Source organism: Psittacula echo (assembly GCF_963264785.1).
Source record: "Psittacula echo genome assembly, chromosome: 5".
NCBI classification, from domain to species: domain Eukaryota; kingdom Metazoa; phylum Chordata; class Aves; order Psittaciformes; family Psittacidae; genus Psittacula; species Psittacula echo.
In genome coordinates, this window is record NC_137739.1 from 4,162,008 (window position 1) to 4,183,524 (window position 21,517).

Below are 21,517 nucleotides of genomic sequence, written 5' to 3' on the forward strand. Positions count from 1 at the left end.
AAACAATGATGCATCTGAGCCTAAGTTGATCAGCCAGTGCTCCTAATCTGGGGAGCACCAATGAGGAGGAGATGTCTGCTTTTCATGTAAGAATTTGTCCCTTTTTTATGTCTTCCTACTTCGCTTTGATGGCAGGGAAAAATTAAAAAGAAAAACTAGAGAAAAAACAAAAGAAAAAGGAGCCTGGGAGGTTTCATGTTTTCTCTTCAAATCACATTACAAAGTCACTCATTGCATCTAGGGAATTCACCTCCTTGTTTGGAAAGGCAGGACAGAAGGAGGGGAGAGAAAGAGGAAAGAGAAGGGTGTGGGAGCTGCTTCCTGAAGCAGTGTTACAAAAAGCAGTTAAAAAACCCCTACTATTCACAAGTGGTTAAAATCATCACTTTTCAGAATTCCTTTTTTTTTTTCCCTCTTTTAAACAAAGGTTCAGCTCCGTGTTTTTAGGTTGATTGTCTTCAGGAAAAATACCCGAACCCCAGCCTCATCCGTGTTCCCATCCATTTCTACCCTGATAGAGAAGTTACCCATAGTTCACCGCACACATAGTCACTGCGCTGGGTCCCCCCAAGTGCGCTGGCAGTTCAGCTCCATCCTCCATTCCCGTCTCAAACAAAGGAGGAGAACCCTGTCACTGGAGTCCGGGAGCCGGGCGCGGGCTGTCCCGTTGGGGTGTACACCCCTCCTGAGCTCTGTGTCGTGATGACAGTCTGGAAATAGGGTTCTGTCTCGCTGGCGGCACACTCCTCATATCTGTAGGATGCTGGGTGCTTCACACCTTTCTGCTGCCGCTTCCAAGAGTTGTAGTAGGTGGGGTCGCTCATGTAATGGTTCACAAAGGAGTGCTTTGGCAACTCATCTTCATAATCTGAGTCAGTGGCCTGGAGCATCAGGAAAAAAACCCATAAAGCAGCCATTAGCATCCAGGATTTAGCCTGTTCCACCTTAGAAGAAATCAGAGACAAGTTTAATATCACCAGCTGACAAAAGCTGTGATTTTAGGGTAGGATGGTTTGTAGTCCAAGTGTAATACATGCTGGCCTGTAGAAAAGCACTGTGCTCTGGTTTAACCAGGCTTTGCTGCTAGAGCAAGAGTCGTCCCCTGATGAACATTGGTGATAAGAGATGCAGAGAAATCCCTCTTAATTCACTGCATAATGCTGCAGAGGCAGCTATGTTGACAGAAGATGCACGGAAGTGTAGAGACGCCACAGGGAAACCAACAGCTTTCAATCACATAATCAACAAGACTGAAATTACAACTGAGAATATCTCTCCTGATGTAAGGACATCCCTGCAAACATACTGAAGTTAGCCAGACATGCTGTTGTTTGTGGTGGTCAAACCACGGCGCTTGCACAGTGCTCTGGATTGAGCTTTTAAGCATTGAAAATTAGTTCTATCACTGAAAGGGAATTAAGTAATATCACCGGGGTTTTTTTCAGGCAAATATTATCTATTTGTATATGTTCAGGCTGATTATTGGTGGTACAACAAGATGCACAACCAGCGGTGACAGAAGAAAGAGAATGCAAAATCTGGAAAACAATGGCCAAACAGGAGGGGTGGCTTTCTCGGGACGGCTTGGGAACAGCTCTGTGTTCAGAGTGGATCTACGCTTGAAACAGTGATGCACGATGGCTGCACAGCTTTAAAGCTCGTATCAACATTGAGTGAGAGCTCTAGTGAAATATAACCAGCTAAGCTTTGTGCATCTGTCTCTCCTCTGAAGTACTGCTGCTGTGATACAGCTGGAGGAATCACAGAGGGCTCGTACATCTCCGAGTGCAGAGATCACAGCAAAGCCACAGTATCTAAGTGCGCATTTTCCTTCTGTTCCCACTAGTGCTCCCACCTGTAACAGACCCATCCCATACGGCAGACAAGCATTTACCCAGTCATTTCTGTATCTCATGCCTTCTCTCAGAATCTCTGCTTTGAGCATGCAAAAGCTTTTATTCCCTCCCCCCCCCCAATAATCCACATAACCAATTCTAAAGGCAATTAAATATCAAAGTAGTAGCTGCCTAAGACTTGCAAGAGAGAGGCAGGTAAGTGCAGCTTGTAACAGTTAGTTGCTGCAATTGGTTTCAAAAGGTTGGTACCATTCTGATCTATGACACCTCACAGCAAACACACATCCTTCTTGATCCTGCCTGCCACACAACTAGTCTCTCCTTCTCTAAAGCTCCTTTTTAATGGTCTCTGAAGAACAATCCTCAAATGCCTTGTGAACCATCGTTTGAAAAGGGCACCACATTCATCATCCCACTTCTTTGCTTAGATAGCTGCTTCAATACTATTTTGTGCCCGTTTTGCAGCACAGAGGGTGATGGACAGAGCTGAGAAGTTTTTCCCAGTTTTCCAAAAGTCTGAGTAAAGCAGCTCTTTACAGCTTGGCAAAATCGCTCTTCCTCCATTACCCATGCTTTGGCTCTTTCGGAATGATGTCCTGTTTGATTATTTGAAGACTACAAAGCCTCAGGTACCTTGACATGTAATTACTATTACAACAAAACCCTACCAGTATTTAATACTTATTCCAGAAGGAACTCGACAAGTCCATCTCCTAGAAAAACACTCCTTTGCACCAACTGCCAGCCTCAAGAAGCCAGCACCCAACTCCCTCCACTGACCTTCCTGAATAGGTGTTTTTTGTGGCATGCCTGGAATACTCCCAGATTTGGACCACTTCATAGCCAGTTGGTGCAGGCAACAGTTCCAGAGTCTTGGCACCAGTGCAGGAAACATCTTGCCAGCACTACCCAGTCTATTTTTGTCAGGGGCTCCAACAACAGTGCCTCTGCTGACTGCAGATGTGGCAGCATGGCAGGGCATAGCAGCAAGCAGCGACAGCTCAGGTTGGCTCATCCTCAGCTGCAGATGCAACAAACCTTACCTGCAGACCAAAGATCCCCAAACCCTGGTTTCTTCCACTCTTATCAAGAAAAGAGTTGTCACGCTTTGCACGAGCCTACACCTTCAATCATTCTGCTGCAGCTCCACCATCTACTATTAAGGTTAAAAGTGCCTGGGAAGATGACGGGTGATGTGGGCATCCAGAAGAAAAGTCTCTGCATCCTGAGCAGGTTATGGGTCACTCCTTCCCCAGTCCACCATCAATATTACTGACTTGGACACTCTCCAAAGAGACAAGCCCCTGCTGTAAAGATGGATCACAGCTGAGCTGAGGCATCACAAACATAATGTAAAGAAAAGAAAACCCACCACAAACTTCTAGTGGCTCCTTACTGGTCTTCCTGATGTCCCCACAGACATATAGAAACAAGGCAATTAAAAGCTCTAAGAAGAAATGCTGAGAAGAAGCTGCATCCAGAAGACTGACACAGGACTTGCTAGGTATAATAATATACTGATGCAGGCCCTTGATTTCTGTCCATTGCTAGCAGAAAAACACTCACCACAAAACTAATATAATTTCTGTACCTAAGCCAAGTTCTTTCAAGACTCCAAAAGTCAACATAATAAAGAGGAGGAATACTGGGAACACTTTTAGATAGGCTACTGCCATTTGAAACTTGGACTTGTCATGAACAGAAAGAGGGAATTTAAAACAATACTCCCTGCTGATAATCTGTTCATGATACCAAGTGAAAGAGAGCACTGATTTGGTGTAAATGAGGCCAGTGCCTTTCAGAAGCAACTTTCATGAAACATCTATAACTGTACTCCATTATCATTAGCACTGATGCCGGAAAGAACAACCTACTTGTTAGTGCCAATACAGTGTGTTTTCTTTGTGTTTCCTGTAGAACAGGCAGGAACTGACTATTCCAATGTTTCTAAAGTATCTTCGAAGTTCTGCTCTGAACCACTCTTACCAGCAAGGAAATTCCTAAATTTCCATCCCACATCCCAATCTGCCCTGATGAAAATCAAAGAGTAGCAAGATAAGCACCTGTTTTGCATGACAATGCAGGCAGCTTATACTAGAGGATTACTTTTTAGTGGTTTTTAAACTATTGAGTAAATAGAAATGCTGCAGGGCTTTTTGCTTTGTTTTCAGTTTTCTCCCTTCCCTGACTGTGGCTTTGTTACCTTGGAAACCTCCATAGGCTGGAGCAGGATTGGGTGTGTGGTGACATTACCAACTGTCAACCAAAGGTGCATGGATGCCTATGAAATAACAAATACAGAAAATAGGAGCCTATTTAAGTATTTTATTGATAGCACAAAGTACCCAAGTGCTGTTCAGAGGCAAGTCAGCAACCAGAATTGGCCAGCTTAGTGAATGGGAAATGTGCAAATAGCCCCAATTACCTTCCATTTTTTTTAAAGTGGATTTTAAATTTTTTTTTAAGACTGCATAAGGAAGAACCCTGTGAGATTATTTCTAAAACTGTAGAAGGCAGCAGTTTCTTCTGGTTGACATGAAATGAATATGCTGCAAAAGAAACAAGGTAGCCTAGTATGCAAAAAGATTTCTCTGGACACAGGAAACCTTGCTTTTTCAATGTGTCACCTGCAGCTGGTTTCCACACAGTGCCCAACTTGTCGAAATCATGAGGACTTTGTTGGAAACAAGTTAAATCATATTCCCTATTAAGTGGTAAGTGGAAATTTATAATATCTTCCTACTGAGCTGAGAAAGCAAAAGCCAGACTGCAAAGAGCAGCTGGAAAGACCAGAGCAGCACCAGCATTTAGCACTGACTGATAACACATGCTATCTGGGAGAATACTATCTCCTGAAAACAGGTTTTGGGAGACCACAAGGCCACGTGAGAACACACAAAAAGACACCATTCCCTCCTGTAAAACTGCTCTTCCATGGCTGGGTGACATAGCAGATATATCTTCACATTTCTGTACATGGTGAACACCAGATTTCTTCAGATTATCTGTCCAGAACCTCGTCCACTTGACTCATTATTGAAAAGCCTATTATTATTAATCACTTAGAAATTACACTCTTAGCACTCTCTTACTCCATACCTGCCAATTAAACTACTTTAACCTCATTAACAGCACTAGTGCTTGGCTTTCATGACATGGAGTAAGTTAACCTCTTGATTTATGGATATTGAGTACTGCTTGGTCTTCTTGATTTTCTTTGTTTCTCTCTTGCTCTCCTCATCAGGAGGGAGCTCAGAGGAAAGCTCCCAGGCAGATGAATTGCAAGTGCAGTCAGTCAGCCTGAGAGTTTCTCACAGACTTTTTCATGCTCAGTAAAGCCCATGAGACTTGAAGGCAGAGAGCTTCCTTCTTTTCCATATAAAATCTTGACATCTCAGGCAACAGGGGTAAGACTGAGGAGCAACAAGATGACATGGGGGTTGAAAGCAAAAGCACAGATTTCGGCTTTGCCTGGCCTTTTGCACATTGGGTTAAGTGGAACTTTATATCCATGCAAAGATGTATTAAAGGGAACAGTATAAGTACCCCTTTTGCTGCAGATGGCCAAACCTGTGTAGAGCTCTTATATAAAGATATCTTTAACTCCTCATATAATGGGAAACACTTCTGCCTGCTAAAAGAGATGGAAATTCTAAAATTCTCAGGAAACAGAACTTGTTGTTAAGATCTCCTCTGAGAATAGAAACATGTACACAAAAAATTAGAAAAGACAAACAGGAAGAGCTAATAGGTACAGGAATACTCGAAAAGAGAGTGGTCAAACACGTATACTCACCTCTGCCCCAATCGACCCTCACCTCCTGTCTGTACCAGCAAACATAAACAGCATTTTCAGGCTGATCAAAAAGCAGCATCTCCTGTTGCTACCTCTACTGGGAGTGTATTAATATTTCATGACTAAAAGCACACCCCACCACAAGAAAAACCCAACAAGCATCAAAGACATTATACTGAAAGGCTGCATATCTAAGCCCCAAGGAAAAACAGGAGGCATATTTTGTTCAGATACTCACATACACACAGAGATTCACAGAAACATTAGAATCTCAATTGAGACCTTCAGGCTCGACTGCAATACACAGTAAATAAATAATATTAATAATAGCCTGAGAAAAAAAACACAAACCCAAAATTACTTTCTTCTGTGCTGCACAAACAGTGCATACAGAAGGCAGTAATGACACCCTGCAAGTAGACTTCTGCACATTACCAGGAAATACCACATGGGGCATTGAAATGAATGTCAGAAGGTGCCAGTGCTAAATTTGTGATCATGCTCAGCAAACTCTTTTAATGACAGGTTTAATGCCGAGTTGTTACAGTGACATGACCAAAGCACTATGGGTTTAATCTGGAGGGTAACGTCGCACATATAGCAGCTTGAGCTGCACCAAGCAAAGCTGCCTGCATGACAGGTCGGCCACAGGGCAGCACAAAGCAGCAGGCTGTCCATGGTAATTAGCAGGAGGTGAGAGCTAGGTAGCCAGGAAAAGCAGCTGTAGCTGCAGGTGCAGAAAAGCTACAGATGAAAACTGTCATCATCTTTCATTATTTGCTGCTCTTGATTTATTCTTGCTAGAAGGGTCAGGTTTGGAGTGGTTTGGCCCACTGCTCACTTCTTGCGCTGTCAGTTCAGATTTGTCAGGATCTCAGCTGACAACACAGTTTTAGAGACAGAATTACCTTTCTGGATATCCCTTGAAGTCTGTCTATTCACCCTTGGCCCCTGTCGGACTACAGACTACATGCACTTTCTTTCTTCTTAAAGGGGATATAAGACACAAGATGGAGCACTGTCAGACGGATAATGCCAGCATATACCCACCTTCCTTTGATAACAGAGGCTAAAAGCAACCCGAACAGAAGGCTCCACTTGAGTTAAACTAATGCTGCAGGCTGGGATGTTCAGAAACCTGAACGCTGAGTGCTCACAGCTATGGCCATGTGCTCCCTGGCAGGTTACTCATTCCCCACTTACTTCCTCTGTAACAGAGGCAGTAACCACCACTCAAGACCACTCTTCTGAACCTTGCTGTTTGCTGTAGCTTTCTGAAAAAGGCACTGTGAGAACTTCAAACCACATCCCATACTTCAGTCAATGCAACAGTCCAAAGCATGTCCCATCATCCAGATGGTAGCTCTAGCCAGCTGGTTATTTTGCAGTATATGTAGATTTTCCTAAAAGTGCTCCAAGTCTAAAGCCCACAAGTAGAAGGGGATGTGCAGCCCCTCCCAGGGAGGTCAGCACACACTGGCTGACTGACTGCACTTGTCTTTTTGTGTAACACTGGAAAAACACAAATATCCACCAAGGCCAGGTCTGGAATCTCCCCTGGTTGGGTCTTGCTTGTTATTCTTTCCTTTGACACTTTAAGATATGATGTGAAGAGCCCAGTGAATTGGACATTTTAAAGTCCCGAAGACAGACGAACAGTGAGAACACAGTATAATGCAGGTACGGGACTGGGACTTTGAAGACTTGCCAGGATTCAGCAGGCAAATGAATGTCAGCAGTAACTGGGCAACACTTGGTAAGGCAAAGGGAAACCCTTACCTCTGACTCCGATACCTCTAAGGGCTTCTCATTGAGGCCCAATCCTTCGGTCAGCACAGCTCCATTGTACTTGTTGCAGATATCCTCATCGGAGTAGTGCAGCCCTCCTGGGCTTGGGCGAGGAGGAGACCTGAGAAATGTAAAGAGTGAGTGTATGGGATGTGACACAATTAAATCGTGCTTAGAAACCAGAATCCCAGCCTGGGGCAGTGACTTGGGCATTAAAGTCCTCCCTAGATCCTACAGACAACATTCTTTCTCCTTTGGCTATTTCACAATTGCTTTAAACTAGATAAAAAGCCATTTCCAAGAGCTTGGTAGTGCCAGCTTCTTACCTGGTTCCATTTTTCTTTGAGAAGGTGCTCTTGATCAGGTGTCTGCTGTTTAGCTCCAGAGCAGTGAAGCCTCCATTATCCAGGGTGACCGACTCTTCCACATTGGAGATGGTTTTACCTGGAGCCAGGCAATGAAAGATTCAGCTGAAACAAAGGCACGTTTCCCCCAGCTACAACTGCAGGAACTAACTTTTCCTTCTGTGTGCTGTATGACACCATTAATGATTTAAAAATCTCTTTACCTTTATTACTGGCAAATGAGAACAATCAGGGTGAAGGAGAAGAGTTTATTACAAGTGTGAGTGAGCAGAAGGAGCCAAAAGAGGGGAAAGGAGTTGTGGATGGATGCACTTCATTCAGAAATATCTAAAATAGTATAGATGAACTGTGCTCCAAAAGTCCTTATTCTTGTCTTTTGACTATAAATAGAAACTAGGTGAGTAATTCAGGTGGTCACTGAAAATGTCCTAAATCAGATGCTGTGAATCCCGTTCATGCTGACTGAAGCAAAGCAAGAGAAAGTAAAACTAGGAAAGAGAAAAAGAGGAAAAGGAGGGGAAAAAAAGGCAGGAAAGAAAGCAAGCGAAAGGGTAAGTGGATAGCAAATGGGAAAAAGATGTCAGAGCTGTAATGGGGATAAGATGTAGATGTGAAAAATCACTGGACAAAGTAATGCAGGGAAAAGGACAGGGGACTGGAAGAAGAGGAAAAATACAGCAAAGTATATTATTTCTTGCAATCAAATACAGCACGAGCTTATTCTCTCCCATGTTCATTCTTTGTAATCCCAAAGGTGTGAGCTCAGCTCGCGCCCTGGGGAGAAGGACAGGTTGCATATTGCTGCTTTGCAGCACACAGGTACTTTATCTTTGCCTTCAATTTCAGTGCTACATTAAGACTCAGTGTGAACACTGATATCTGACAGTACAGGTCAGACCTGTCTTTTCATGTCTATTCCTCAAATACAGAGCAAAACTAAGAAGATGAGAGATTTCCTGTGAGCTATGCATACAAATACGTAATAGTATTAACTTGGTAAAATGCCATGGTATTCATACATCTTATATCTCATGGGACTGAAATCTGATTTTCTAACACTTGTTAGAAGTGAATTATAAAGAAAGAAAAGATCTTCACTTTGGGACTGAATTACTAAATACTGCCTGGAAGATTCCTTCATTACACTAATCCCTAAGAACAAGTAGTGCAAAGACCCATCCACCTGATTCTACTCATTAACGTGCCTTCTCTGGCACCTCCTGGCATTAGCACAATTTCTTGCTGGAGGTGGAGGAGGCTATCAGAGAAATACACATGTGAACAACTCTTCCAGGACTTTATCATGTAAGGAGAAGAAAAGGTAAAAACAATACTCAGAGCTCAAGAACGAAGCATTTTGAAAGGGGACTATTTTAACATTCCTAGTCATAGGGCAGGTAGCTCCTGTTCCCTTTCAGAAAGGAACCTGGTAAAAATTGTAACTAAAGGAAAAATCAAAGCTTGACACTCATGCATTAAAGTCTAACAGGTTCAGATATCCAAAACACCTCCTAGCTGCTTAGCCCTGTAACTGTAGCTTGGTTTGGGTACGAATGTGAGATGCAGGACACTTTAATACAAAGGAGCTGAGATACAGTCCTTGCACATACAGACCTAGAATATCTGCACTGGGTACAGCCATGGAAAAGCAGGATCATTTGCCTTCTCCCTATCTAGCAGGGAGTGATGACAAAGCTAAATAAAGTCTCAGCTTATTCCTTTTTGTGGTCTTCTGCCAAGCATTTCACCAGACTTCTTGGCTTTTGATACAGTCCCTGGGACTTCCAGATGCTGTCCTGACCAAGCCCATGGTTGGTTATCATCCAGAACCTGATAAGATCAGGCACTTTTTGCCCAGTACGGCTATGGGCAAAAGCTGTTTCTCCCAAATGAGATAGAAAAAAAATATGAGTTTTCTGCCAAACAAAATACCTATAAACAGAGTTCACACTGATTAAATCACGGTTTCAAAAGGAAGACATTTCTAATTCCCACAGCTGTTGAGAGCATGTGCACAGAATGGAGCCAATGTCTTACCTGCACTGCAGTTCTTGTATTTCTTGCTCTGGCCATGCAGGACCAATGCAAACACCACCAGGAGGATGAGGATCAGACTTGAAAGTGCCATCACCAGTAGGAACCACCACTCCTCATAGAAAGGGGCTTCTGTTTGTGCTGAAAGAGCAAAAAACACATAACACTTCCTTCTTTATGCTCCTTCAAAATTTTCTCTTCTTCCCCACAGCGAATGATGCACCTGGAATAGTGTTCAGGAGAGAGAGGTGTTCAAAGGAAGTAACGGAGCCTGCTTTGCAGCCAGACTTTCAAGGGGATTGCTGACACTGATGGCAAAGAGAACAGAAATTTATCACAGCTCCAACATCTCTGCAAGCATCTTTCACACATCTTTCTTAGCTAAGAAGTTATCACCAGGTGAAGAAATGGAGGTTTCTTCTTACTGGTCTGCACACCTACATTTCCTGACTACTGTACTGCTTAGTACTCCCTGGGTCAAAGGAACCACCAATATATCTAACATGACCCAGAATTATTCCACTTTTTAGGAGGCTTAACTTGCCAAAATGCTGCTCAGTGGCTCTGAAAAATACAGCTAGTGCCAGGGAACAAAGTATGCTTGGTTCAGTGTCTTTCACTGCTTCCATTAAGTCCAACTTCCAACATTCACTGCTCCTCTATATCTTTTCCCCATCAGCTTAGCCAAGCCTGATGTGCAGTACATGGGTATCAATTCAGTTGCCTGGATTTTGTGCAATCTCCAGTCATTTCACCTCATTTGACCTCAATTGGAGACACAAAGTGATACCAGCTTTCCCCTTCTAGAGTTACCTTGCCAGTCTTGGTTTAAAGTATTGTTATTTTCTTGCAGTGATATTCTCTTTGTCAGCATCCCTCAGCTTAGAGGAAAAATGCTGCTGCTGGAGCACAACCCAGCAGTTGTATGCAATTTCCCTGTAGTCCATAACGTAGAACACCACCTGGTAGGAATGGGCAATGCCAGGAGACCAGCTTCAACCCCTCACTATCACTGAACCGAGGCACTCTCTTTCCCCAACTGTCCTGAGCTCTGGATCAAGCGTAAGTCTGTGGTAAGCCCCACGATACAAGCTCAAATTTGTTCCAGATCACTGCATATTCTGCAGCAATGAAAAGCAGCCACAATCCTTTGCTAGGAGGCCAACCCAAGCCAATAAAGTCCTAAAGGCAAACTGCACAAGCCATGCTGGGCTGAGCAGATTCAGTGCAATTCATACCTCCCTGTGCTAGCTAAAGTGGCCAGCCAAGAATGCTTTATACTTTTATGACTGTGAATCTTAATGGAAACCTCTTACTTTCATGCAGCAATTTGAGATGAACACTGAAGCATCGAAAGGAGGTGAATTAAATAGTTCTGTTCAAGTGGAGAACTTACAAACAAGTAGTTCATATATAGAAAGCATCAGAAGGAGATGCATGCCCAGCTTCAGAGGAATAATGCCTTTCAGGAAAGGGAAGACTGACATGATTACCAATCCTTTACATTGCGTTATAGCCTCTGTGAAACCAGAGGTAGGAAAAACATTGACTCTAGGTGTTTGAAGTGGGTTGTCTATGCCCTTGTCCTGAAGGAGAAAAGCAAGGGTAGCACTCACTCTGAAATCCATAAACAGCTCTCATAGGCTAAGTGGTTAATTGTGTAAGGACAAACAGAGCCGTGATGGCGATAGCAGCTTTTACTACTCTTGCCTGCTGGGTAACTGTTGAATGCTGTTTATGCTTTTCACTGGAGGAGCAGAGATAAAAGCCACTCCAGATACTGGAGCATTGCCAGGTTCTCAGGACTCTCCAGCATTTTGAATCACAAAGCTGCTTTATCAGGTTCTTTTATTCCTCTTGCCTGTCTTTGCTGACACAGCAAGGGTGAAACCTGCTGCTCAAAAGCAACCTGGAGTATAGCTGTCTCTGCAAGGGTAGGAAGAGACCTGAGTAAAGCACCAAGCTCTCCTACTTCATGACAAGCCACTGAACTCTGGCTGTCTAGACATGGCAAGCTGAATAGAATTTGCTTTTTGAGGTACTGAAGTTCCCTTCAGAAAACCAGAGCATTGGGCTGCTCGAAGGGATTTTGGAAGCATGTTTAAACCATAGCCCTGTTTACTGGGAATAAGCACAACAGAGCAGGGAGGCTGGGAGAAGCCTGAGAGCATCACCAACAAGCTGTTCTGATGAAGGAGTGGAGGCATCACGCTGTATTTCAACCGCCAGGCAGAGGATATCAGGAATGATTTTGTGAAACTAAACTTAATAGTCTTGAGAGCTAAATATAAAATAACACAGAAAATATTTATCAGAGAACCTTGGGGAAAAAAATAAAGAAGGAAGCAGAGCAAACAAACCAACAGATTAGGAAAGGTGAAAACCCAAACAAATTGTAGACTGTGTAAATTAGTCTTAGGGTGAGAGATCTCATATATAAACACTCAGGAAATTCCTGAGAAGGTTCTTTGCCAAACTTAAAAATGGCACATATGCATTTTTCTTCTTGAAAGTAAAGCACACTCTAAGAACAAGCCTCGATTCACCACTATATTACTCTGGTTTTATCCTAAAACAAGTGAAAACAAGCTGCCCTTGGTTATTCATTGCAACTAGAAAATATGGGTTGGAGCTTTTCCCCCTCTTTTCTCCCCAACCCAAGAAATTCCATTGGAAAAGATATTAAAAAAAAATCCATGATTACCTGATACTGCCACAGAGGGAACACTGGGTTCTCCATAGCCAAATTCATTGACAGCCACCACCCGAAATTCATAGGTCACACCCTGTTTGAGTTTGTCCAGGCCAACTGTGTAGGAGGTAGCACTGCGAGGAATGTCCTTCACAAACATATCCCACAGTCCTTCATCTAGGAAAGCAGCAAGGAGAGAAATGGCATGAACTGTGTGACTTGGCACTTCCTGTTGCTTACTGAAAAGAATTGCCATAAATGGTGTGTTTCAAGCATAGGCAGTGGACATGCTTACCTGAAGGCTGCTCAGTGATACACACAGATGTCAGAATGCCCTGCAGGACCCCATCTGTAAACGTATTTATTCATGATGGGGTCTAATAATAATAGCCCAGATGGAAGAGGTCTCCTCCAAAATCTGCAGCAGCACCCACAGTGACCTGAGCTGGCTAGAGCAGCTGCCAGCCATCTGGGTCCCTCCTCATCAGCTAAGATCACCGTATTAGCACGCCTGGTATTTGACAGAGCAAGTAAACCCAAAGCAACCTGCTCCATCAATGAGTCTTGATCACACAGGTTTTGACTGCTTTTGTATTGCAAAATTGACTTCACTCTCAAAGTGCATAGGCTTTGCAAAGTAATGTAAGATTTGGATCTTGGTAGAAGTACTGTGGCCTTGCATGAACTGGTGCCTGCTGGACTGGTGTCACTGGAGTGCTGCTTGCTCCACAGTATCAGTAGTGGTATGTCCTTTGCATGTGCTGGCTCGCAGCATAGCACAGCCCATAAGGTGAGACTTCAGTGCTGCACTTCTGTGCCATGTATTTTTAAACAGGAATGAGCTTTTGTTTGCATTATAAACCTTTGAAAGTTCTTACAAACATGAGACCACCCTGATGACAGTGTTTCAATGGGATAATCTGGGCTCTCAACAGCCATACTGACATTAACCCTGATGCACATCCTCACCAGGCACCAGTCTAGCCCCTGATCCATACCTGTAATCTTATATTCACTTGACTACATTGGAAAGAACTTTCAACAGGATGGATGCTCTTAACAATTAGAAAATTAAAAATGACAGTAAATAATTTTGAGAGCAGGAATCAAGCATTAATCTAACTGGACTGCTCTTCAGTAACAACTGGTGCCCAGCACTTTCTCTAACAAAATGGACTTACTGTCTATGCATAGGGCCAAACTCTCAGCCAGCCTAAGCCAGTGTAGCTCTGATAGATCTGACCTCACAAGTATCCCATTGGGCTTTTACTTTCAGTTATCAAAGCTGTTCGAGCAATGTCTATTTTTCTCTGCATGTCCCACAGCAATGAGAATATGATGATAACCTCTGCATAGGTACGACTCCAACTGCCTGCTTTGAAAGAAAGTCCTCTGCACTGTGAGATTTGAGCATCAGCATGACTTCCATAGCTTCACGTATTATTGAGGTAACAATAAAGCAGGAGCCAGCAGCATACCCTCAATGACTTGTTCCACTGCTGCAATGTCAGGCAGGAATCTGTTCTCCTTTGCTTTGCATTTACCTGAGTATAAACTAATTGGAGTCACCACAGCGATTCCAGAATTGTGCTGGTGTAAGAGGGCAAAATTTGGCCCTTAGCGTCCTTCTGTGCAACAGGGAATAGCAGCAAAGATGGACTGATTAACACTGCAGGTGCATTTCCATGTGAATGCTTTAACTTTGGCATCTGTAAATACTGGCTCAGTAATTTGTACCGTGCTGCACTTCTAGCAACACACACAGTGACTAACAGCCCCCAGTCTACATCTTTTCTGGTCATGAGGACTGACAGTCTCAGTGGATGCAAAAAGCAGATTGAAATGTTATTGTTCCAGCTGCGTTTGAGAAATACCAAAGAACAATAAAAATAGGTAATTTTTCTGTCATGCTTAAAATTCAGACCAATATATTATTCACCAGCATGATCAGAGTATAATGAAGTTATCATAATGTACCATTGTTATGTATTAGTTGGATATTACAATGGCTATAAAACAAGAGATAAAATATTGACTTCCTTTTTACAGGGCAATAGAAGGCTAGATTATTTCTGCCACATAATCTTACAATGTAATAAAAAGGGAGTTTGGGATTTAGTTTCTCTGAAGCGGATGGAGTGAGGGATGTTTTTTCAAAGTTAGAGTGTTGTAACCACCAACACTAGGAAGACGCATCTCAGACTATAAAATATTGCCATAATTGCTAGAATTGCCTGAGCTTTCATAAACACATTTGTAAACAGCAATAAGAGAATTTGAGCCCATTGTGAATTGTCTGAAAAGCAATTTGTTTGCATTGAAAGCCACTTAGATGGGGGAAGAAAAGGCAACAATAAAAATGAATGTTCAACACTCCTTGCAACAAACACAACTGTTCACACACGCACTTTCTCACTCATTTTCTCAAACCTATCAGGGTGCACAGTGCAGAGTATCCTATGGACCAAGAAGTGACATTTGACCACTCTGGAAAGCTTGAAGTAAGTTGGAAAAACTGCCTTTGAGAAGTCAACGTTGCATTTCTACCTCTCTGTCCCTTTGGCTATGGTGGCGATGGTGTGGGGCAGCAAAGGCTGCTGGTGGATGCTTCTTCAGAGGGGATTCCTGTCTTGCAGGGACTCAAAGATGCTCCAATTGGTGGCCACGTCTCCTCTGGCCCATCCCTGTTTCACCCATTGAAAAAAACTTTGCTCAAGCTTATTTTTCTGGGGAGGAAACAGGGCTTGGTCAAGATAGGACCCAGTGTGTGACTGTGGGATCCCAGAGAGGTGCTGATGCAAGCTACAGTGGTCAGCAGTCTGCAGAGTGACAGCCTGGGAAGAGGGATATCCTTATATTTCCTCCGCTGCTGACCTCAAGCTAGTGCTATGCACAGGAGAGTCTGTGGCCTCCAAAGACCTGGCCAACAAGATTTTTAATTTCAGAGCCTCAATTAATTTATCTCCATCTGGAATATTCGTGTTCCTCCTTGTAGACAGATCGCAATCGGATATATCGAAACTAAAAAAGCATTTTCAGTGGTGAACTTTGAGATTAAATATCAAAAACACAACTTGTGAATTTATTCACTGCATCTCTTCTCCTATCCCTCAAAACCAGGTTTGCTGTAAATGTTAGTTCAGCTGAAAGAGAATTCATTAGAAGGTCACTTATGATAGCCAAGATTGGCCTTTAAGTTCAGTAGAAAAATCATTAGTAAATTGTACACAGTATTTTCCACTCAGTTTAGGGAGGAAGGATACACATGCTGTAGTTGGGACATCAGCTGAATACTAACTCATAGAAACTGCCAAGAAAAGCAGTTTGCCACATCACACTCCGGGGAAGAGGAGCAAGGCTCACCAACCCCCGTCCCTATTGAGAAGGAGGCAGCAGAGCTGGCAGTCGGAATCACTAGCATCACTCAAATACTTTTCCTTCAGTAACAGCTGCCCCTTTCGTCATTTCACATTGACTTTCACTGGGCATTTGGTCTCTTGAAAAAGGCCTAAACATGTGATGGAAAAGGGAGGGTTCCTCAAAAAAAAGTGTTTTATCAACACTTCACCAGACCCTGTCTCAGCCTTATGTCTTGCTGATGGGAGATTTGATCTTTATCTCTCAGCCTCAACTCCTCCCTCCAAACTGGGAGGCATGTGCATGGGGAGATGATCTGAATGAGAGGAGAAGGTGAAACCTCTCTGGCCTAACATAATGTCCAGCCTGCCCCAGCCACCCTCCGGCCAGGTGCAGGCTGTCCTGCGTCAGCAAGGAATCATCATAGAATAGTTTGGGTTGAAAGGGACCATAAAGCTCATCCAGTTCCAACCCCCTGCCGCGGGCAGGGACACCTTTCAATAGATCAAGCTGCTCAAAGCCCCATCCAACCTGGCCTTGAACACTGCCAGGGATGGGACAGCCACAGCTTCTCTGAGCAGCCTGTTCCAGCTGCAGCCACACACAGCACCCACTGGCCAACCTGGTTTCACAGGCAATTAATTGGGGTCTCCACGCTGAATAAAACTGTCAGTCAGTAACAAAGGCTCCCAGCTCTGCTAACTCAGGCCACTAACAAACAACTGCTGTGCTGCGGCTGGGGAGATGGAAAGCTGTCAGTTATTTGGGTCTTAAACACCAGCCTTCCCCTCTTGGAGCGAAAGGAGAGCTGAGCTGCAAAACTTTCTCCTAATTACACATTAGGAGGTTTATGAGGGGAGAAGCTGCTGAGAATTAAGGACCCGCTAAACGTGAGTAGTGTTCCTCCCGCATCCAATTAAAATGTGGATGGATTTGTCAGAGGCAAAGGGTTGGATGATCATGTAAACTAGTGAAAGGATGAGAATGGGAAGTGAATGCTGACAAACTGTCAGCCTTGGCATGTCGTTTGGAAGTGGAAGTGAAAAAGGCCCCATGGCAGGTGCCGGCAATGCAGCTGCACCCTTCACTTTGAATTTACTGACTTCTGCTGGTTTGTGTCCATGTTTGACACTGCACTCCCTAATTTGTTTAAAAATAAACAGAAAAGGAAGAAAACAGAAAAATATTACTAAAGATACCAGAAAGGAAACTAAAGTGAGATCTGCCCTCAGGATATGAGAAGTGAAACCCAGCATTTATGGGAAGGACAATCCCCTCTCTGAGTAGATGGGTTCTTCTTCCCCAAAATGCCTGCTGCCTTCATGGAACTTATCTTCTTGGAGAGCAAAAGAAAACACTGTCCTGATTTGCCTGTGTCTTAGGATCATGATTTGTGGCTGATCTGAGGTTTACTGGCCTGTTCATGCCAGCCAGCCAGGGTGCTAGAAATACTGTTATTGCAAACATGTTAAGATGTAATTCTCTTCCACTGGGCTTAAGTTATCCCCTGCTTGCGAAAAGCAAACAAAGAAAGTCCAAAATGCATGATGGGGAGAGGAAGCAGAAGAAGAAACCTCAGCTTGTCCTGGGTCAGAGGCTTTTCCCAAGGCAACACAAGCCATGAAGCAGATTGACTGAACGCCTTCCTGGCTGCCCTGCAGCAGGCCAATACACACACAAAGGTTTCCTGCTGGCAGTTAGGTATCCAAATGCACTCCTGGCAGTGTGGATCCCTAGGGTGTTATACAGAAAATACCACTTTTGTAGATAGAGGATAACTGGGAAGGCAAGTCCACATGAGATGCTTGGTACCTGACAGGCCACATGTCCACCATTAAAGCACAGTACAGAGAGAGAAGCCTTGGATGGGGCATCGGGTTGGGAAAAGAGGGATGAAACCAGCTTCTCAACTCATTCCAGCAGCACTGGGAACCTTAATGTCAATGTGCCATTTCTGTCTTTTCCTCTTTAGGTAAAAACTGAGGGCATGATGCAACACCCATTCCTCAGCCAGCCTAGCTGATGTCTAGGGAGTGCGTACAATGGCAGTGACAGAGGCTGCTTAATTGCATTTCTTATAATGCACAAGGAACTAAACTGGAATCCATTTCTCCAGGGACAGAGGAGTTGAAGGAAAAGAAAAACTCTTCTGTTTCCGTAATGTCATTCTCTAGGCCAGATCATGCTGGAAAAAAACCTGGTTTGCCTGCTCCATCCCCATGCCTGAGTATACTCAAAATGCAGAGGAGGTAGTCAGCATGGTCACCTTCCATAAATCTGGGAGAGAAATGAGGAGATCAAATGAGCAATCTCAGCTGCCTGCTGCCTCCATTGCTAAACCCAGCAGGGCAGCTGGAGCCCAGGGAGACACAGCAGGGCACTGAAAAATTCAAAGGGAAGGGACAAAAGGGGGTAGGGTTTGCTATTTCTGACAGAAAGCCACCCTCCTACTCTGATGGAAGAGTCTTGGCAGGGAGCTACAGCAGGGAAAATGAGATGATACAGCATTTAGCGTTTGGGGTAATGAGGCCTATAATAGATGACACTTGAGATGTGAAACACTAAAGTAGTGGTATTGCATTTAAATACTGGCAACAAGCTAAAGCTTTTCATCTGTCCAATGCCCTTTTTCTTGATCTTAAAAAGATGATTATCTTTTCCTTCCTTGATTTTATGTGAAGGGCAAAAGTCAGCTGCTCTTCTCTTGGACAACAACTCCTTGAAAACAAAAGTTGCTCCAATCCATGCTCTACTACCCATATAAATCAACGTGCAGAAGCGAATTCTTAGAATGATATTAAAAAAGAAGCTGCTCTCAATGACCAGCCCTGACAGGAGAAATTAGTTCCTCGCTTTTGTTAAGCTCGTAATTGAGATTTCAAACTTCTCCATGCAGAGATGAGAAAGAAAAAGCAGCACAGAAAGGAAGCTGATGCTTGGGTGAAGTAAGTAAATGTTCCAATTAGGCTGTCTCCTCTCCTGGATCACATTTCACGCTTCCTCCAGCTGCAACCAGAACGAAGGATAAGAATCCAGCATACAAATGCCTAGTTCATTTCCTACAGCAGCATGAATAGGATTAAAATAATCTGGAGAGGAATTAAATGCCTCAACAGTCAGGTTGCAAGAGCAGGAGAATAAGACCTCTTCCGTGTGTTACCAGGATCAGTGGAGTGGGGCCAGCAGAAGTGACCCAAGGTTAATGCAGCTCAGACCTGCCTTGGAGGGACTATTTTCTTCCTACTCAGAAAGAGTGGGCCACAAATCCTACCTCCTTACCCATGAACTGTGAAATGTTTGTTCACATCGAATGGTGAGAGAAGCACAGGAACATCAATGTCACCAGCCATATGAGCTGAATTTCCACCTTGCAGACAATGTGTACAGGGGCTGCAGGTTTCCCTCTAAAATACTTGTACTCAGAAAGCCCCGCTTGGGGAAATCACGCTAGTGAGTGAGCTTCAGTGTACAGCTTTGGTTTAACTTGCTATCTAAACAATGCTGTTCAAATAAGACAGAGTATATTCTACCTATGAAGAAATAAGGGCAGAAATCAATAAGCTGATGTAAAAGAAATAGAAGCACAGCAGTGTCATGCCTCTGATTAAATAGAAAAGTAATCTTGAGTGCTCCAGTGCTTTGAGAAGGCACCCATTTTCCTTGACTTTGTTTTGAAAACAATCCTCAAGTTAAATGACAGAAATAAGGAAGAAATTTTAGGGTTATGGCAGAGTCTCACTACAGAGCAAATTCTATCACATGCAGGTATGGAAAGCTGCATTTTCAGTGATGACCACAGAAATGCAGGCCATAATTTTGTCACTGGTCTGTTTAAATATAATTAAAATAATTGGTTTTAAATGCAACCTTACATTTGAGACACAGACAAGAAACAGAATCTTTTATATAGTCAAATAGGTAAGCACTCACTTAACCAATACATAATCAAGCAACGTGCAAGCACCTAGAAGTAAAAGAGGAAAGAACAAGCAGCCAACACGGATATGTCAACTATAAATCATGTCTAATTTCCTTCTGTGACAGAGTAGCAGACCTCGTCAATAGAGGAGAAAGAGCAGACATCATCTATCCTGACTTCAGCAAAGCTTTTGACACCATGACATTCAAACACAGCCTGTGTGAAACAAATATCTGGTAGATGCATCATCAGCTGGAAAACTGTACTTGGCGAATGGTTACCAACATCCACTGTCAGAGAGGAATGGAAATTAGCAGGTGAGATTACACTGGGGTCTGGCAGCGTTCACCACCTTTCCTTAATGACTCAGTTACCAGGAAGTGTGCACTTATTCAATTTGCAACAGGTACCAAGCTGGGAGAGGCTGGAGTATATCCTTGCTTTTAAAAGGACTTTGTCCAACTGGAGAAATATTCTGGAAAAAGCAAGAGAGCAGCTTCAGTAAAATCAAATCCCAGAAGCAAAGTTGCTCTGGGAAAGGGCTAAGAAAAACTGTTGTGATGAGGGGATTCCTTTTCCCTTGCTAATGCCCTCCCTACAGAACAAATGGGGAAATCAGTATGTATGTGATGCTGAAGTCCTGGCCCTAGTCTTAACAGTAAAACAGCAATTAGCTGTTGCGTTCTGCTGCAGAAGTGGACAAACTTTTACCTTTGGTCCTCAAAATACAGCTTGCAAGTACTTATTAGTCCCTGTACATGAAAGATGCTGTAAGCATTTAAGTGGGTTTTAATTATTAACTATATTAGCTCATCAGCTGGATAATTTACCAGTGATGCAGCACAGCAAAAGCCAGACTATTCAGGGTAATTTTCTGTGACTACTCCTAAGCAGATGAAAAATCTGATAAACTACATAATAAACCAGCAATGGTTTAATATTGGCTAACAAAATTCTCTCATAAAATCCCACTGCCTTACTGAGATGACAAACAATCTCTCCACTGTGGGATGCTTTCAGCGTTGACCGAAGGAAGGGAACTCATGACACCAAGCTCTCTGTGTTTCCTATGCCTTACCTGAGGGTCGTGCCTCTATAATGTAGCCAGTTGTAGGTTTTTCTCCTGAATCTCCCTCAGTCCATTGTAGTGTCAGCCCAGAAGCAGATTTTGTCACCAGAATTTCCTGAGGGGAGCCAGGAGACCCTGAAGAATGAAAAAAGAGTAGCAAATGGTGGTGGTATCAGAGATAGATTGCAGTAGTAATTTCTTCCATTGATATAGGGGAAAAAAATTGCGTAGCAGTACTGGTCAACATACAGGCACCTTGAACCAGCTCAGTGGGCTATTGACCTAATTTTTTCCACTAGTTCTAGTACCAGCAGTTATAGACCAATGGTTGGGTTTTACAGGTTCCTGTGTTAAGAATAGAAGAGAAGAAAACACTCTCGTTTTAACCATTAGCATATCAGCAGGGGTTGCACATTGCCACTGCTATTTCTGCCTTTAGAGGTGAACCCAGCCTCCAAGTTTCAGGGAGAGGTTTGTGAGGACAGCTGCCTGCCCATTCACTTGGGAAGATGCCATGGCCACATTAAAGAGGATTCCCACTTTATACTATCTGTGGTGGGGCATGAGAGTTAAACTGTGGATCCACAGTGCTGCTGTCCCAGATCATGGCTACACGGAGGGTGTACTGTGATAAAACGGAA

At 43.4% G+C, this 21,517-nt stretch overlaps 1 protein-coding gene across 1 annotated transcript in view; it reads right to left on the minus strand.

The window, feature by feature from the left end:
* Positions 1–608: 608 nt before the first annotated feature.
* The window catches only part of SDK1 (sidekick cell adhesion molecule 1), a gene marked incomplete at both ends in the record, with an annotated part of 410,080 nt that continues 389,171 nt past the window's right edge, over positions 609–21,517 (minus strand). The window contains 6 exons of the mRNA XM_080619378.1: positions 609–881; positions 7,432–7,561; positions 7,767–7,884; positions 9,843–9,980; positions 12,544–12,708; positions 20,886–21,011. Coding sequence (XP_080475504.1) covers positions 609–881; positions 7,432–7,561; positions 7,767–7,884; positions 9,843–9,980; positions 12,544–12,708; positions 20,886–21,011 — 950 coding nt within the window. The remainder of the gene's footprint in view (positions 882–7,431; positions 7,562–7,766; positions 7,885–9,842; positions 9,981–12,543; positions 12,709–20,885; positions 21,012–21,517) is intronic.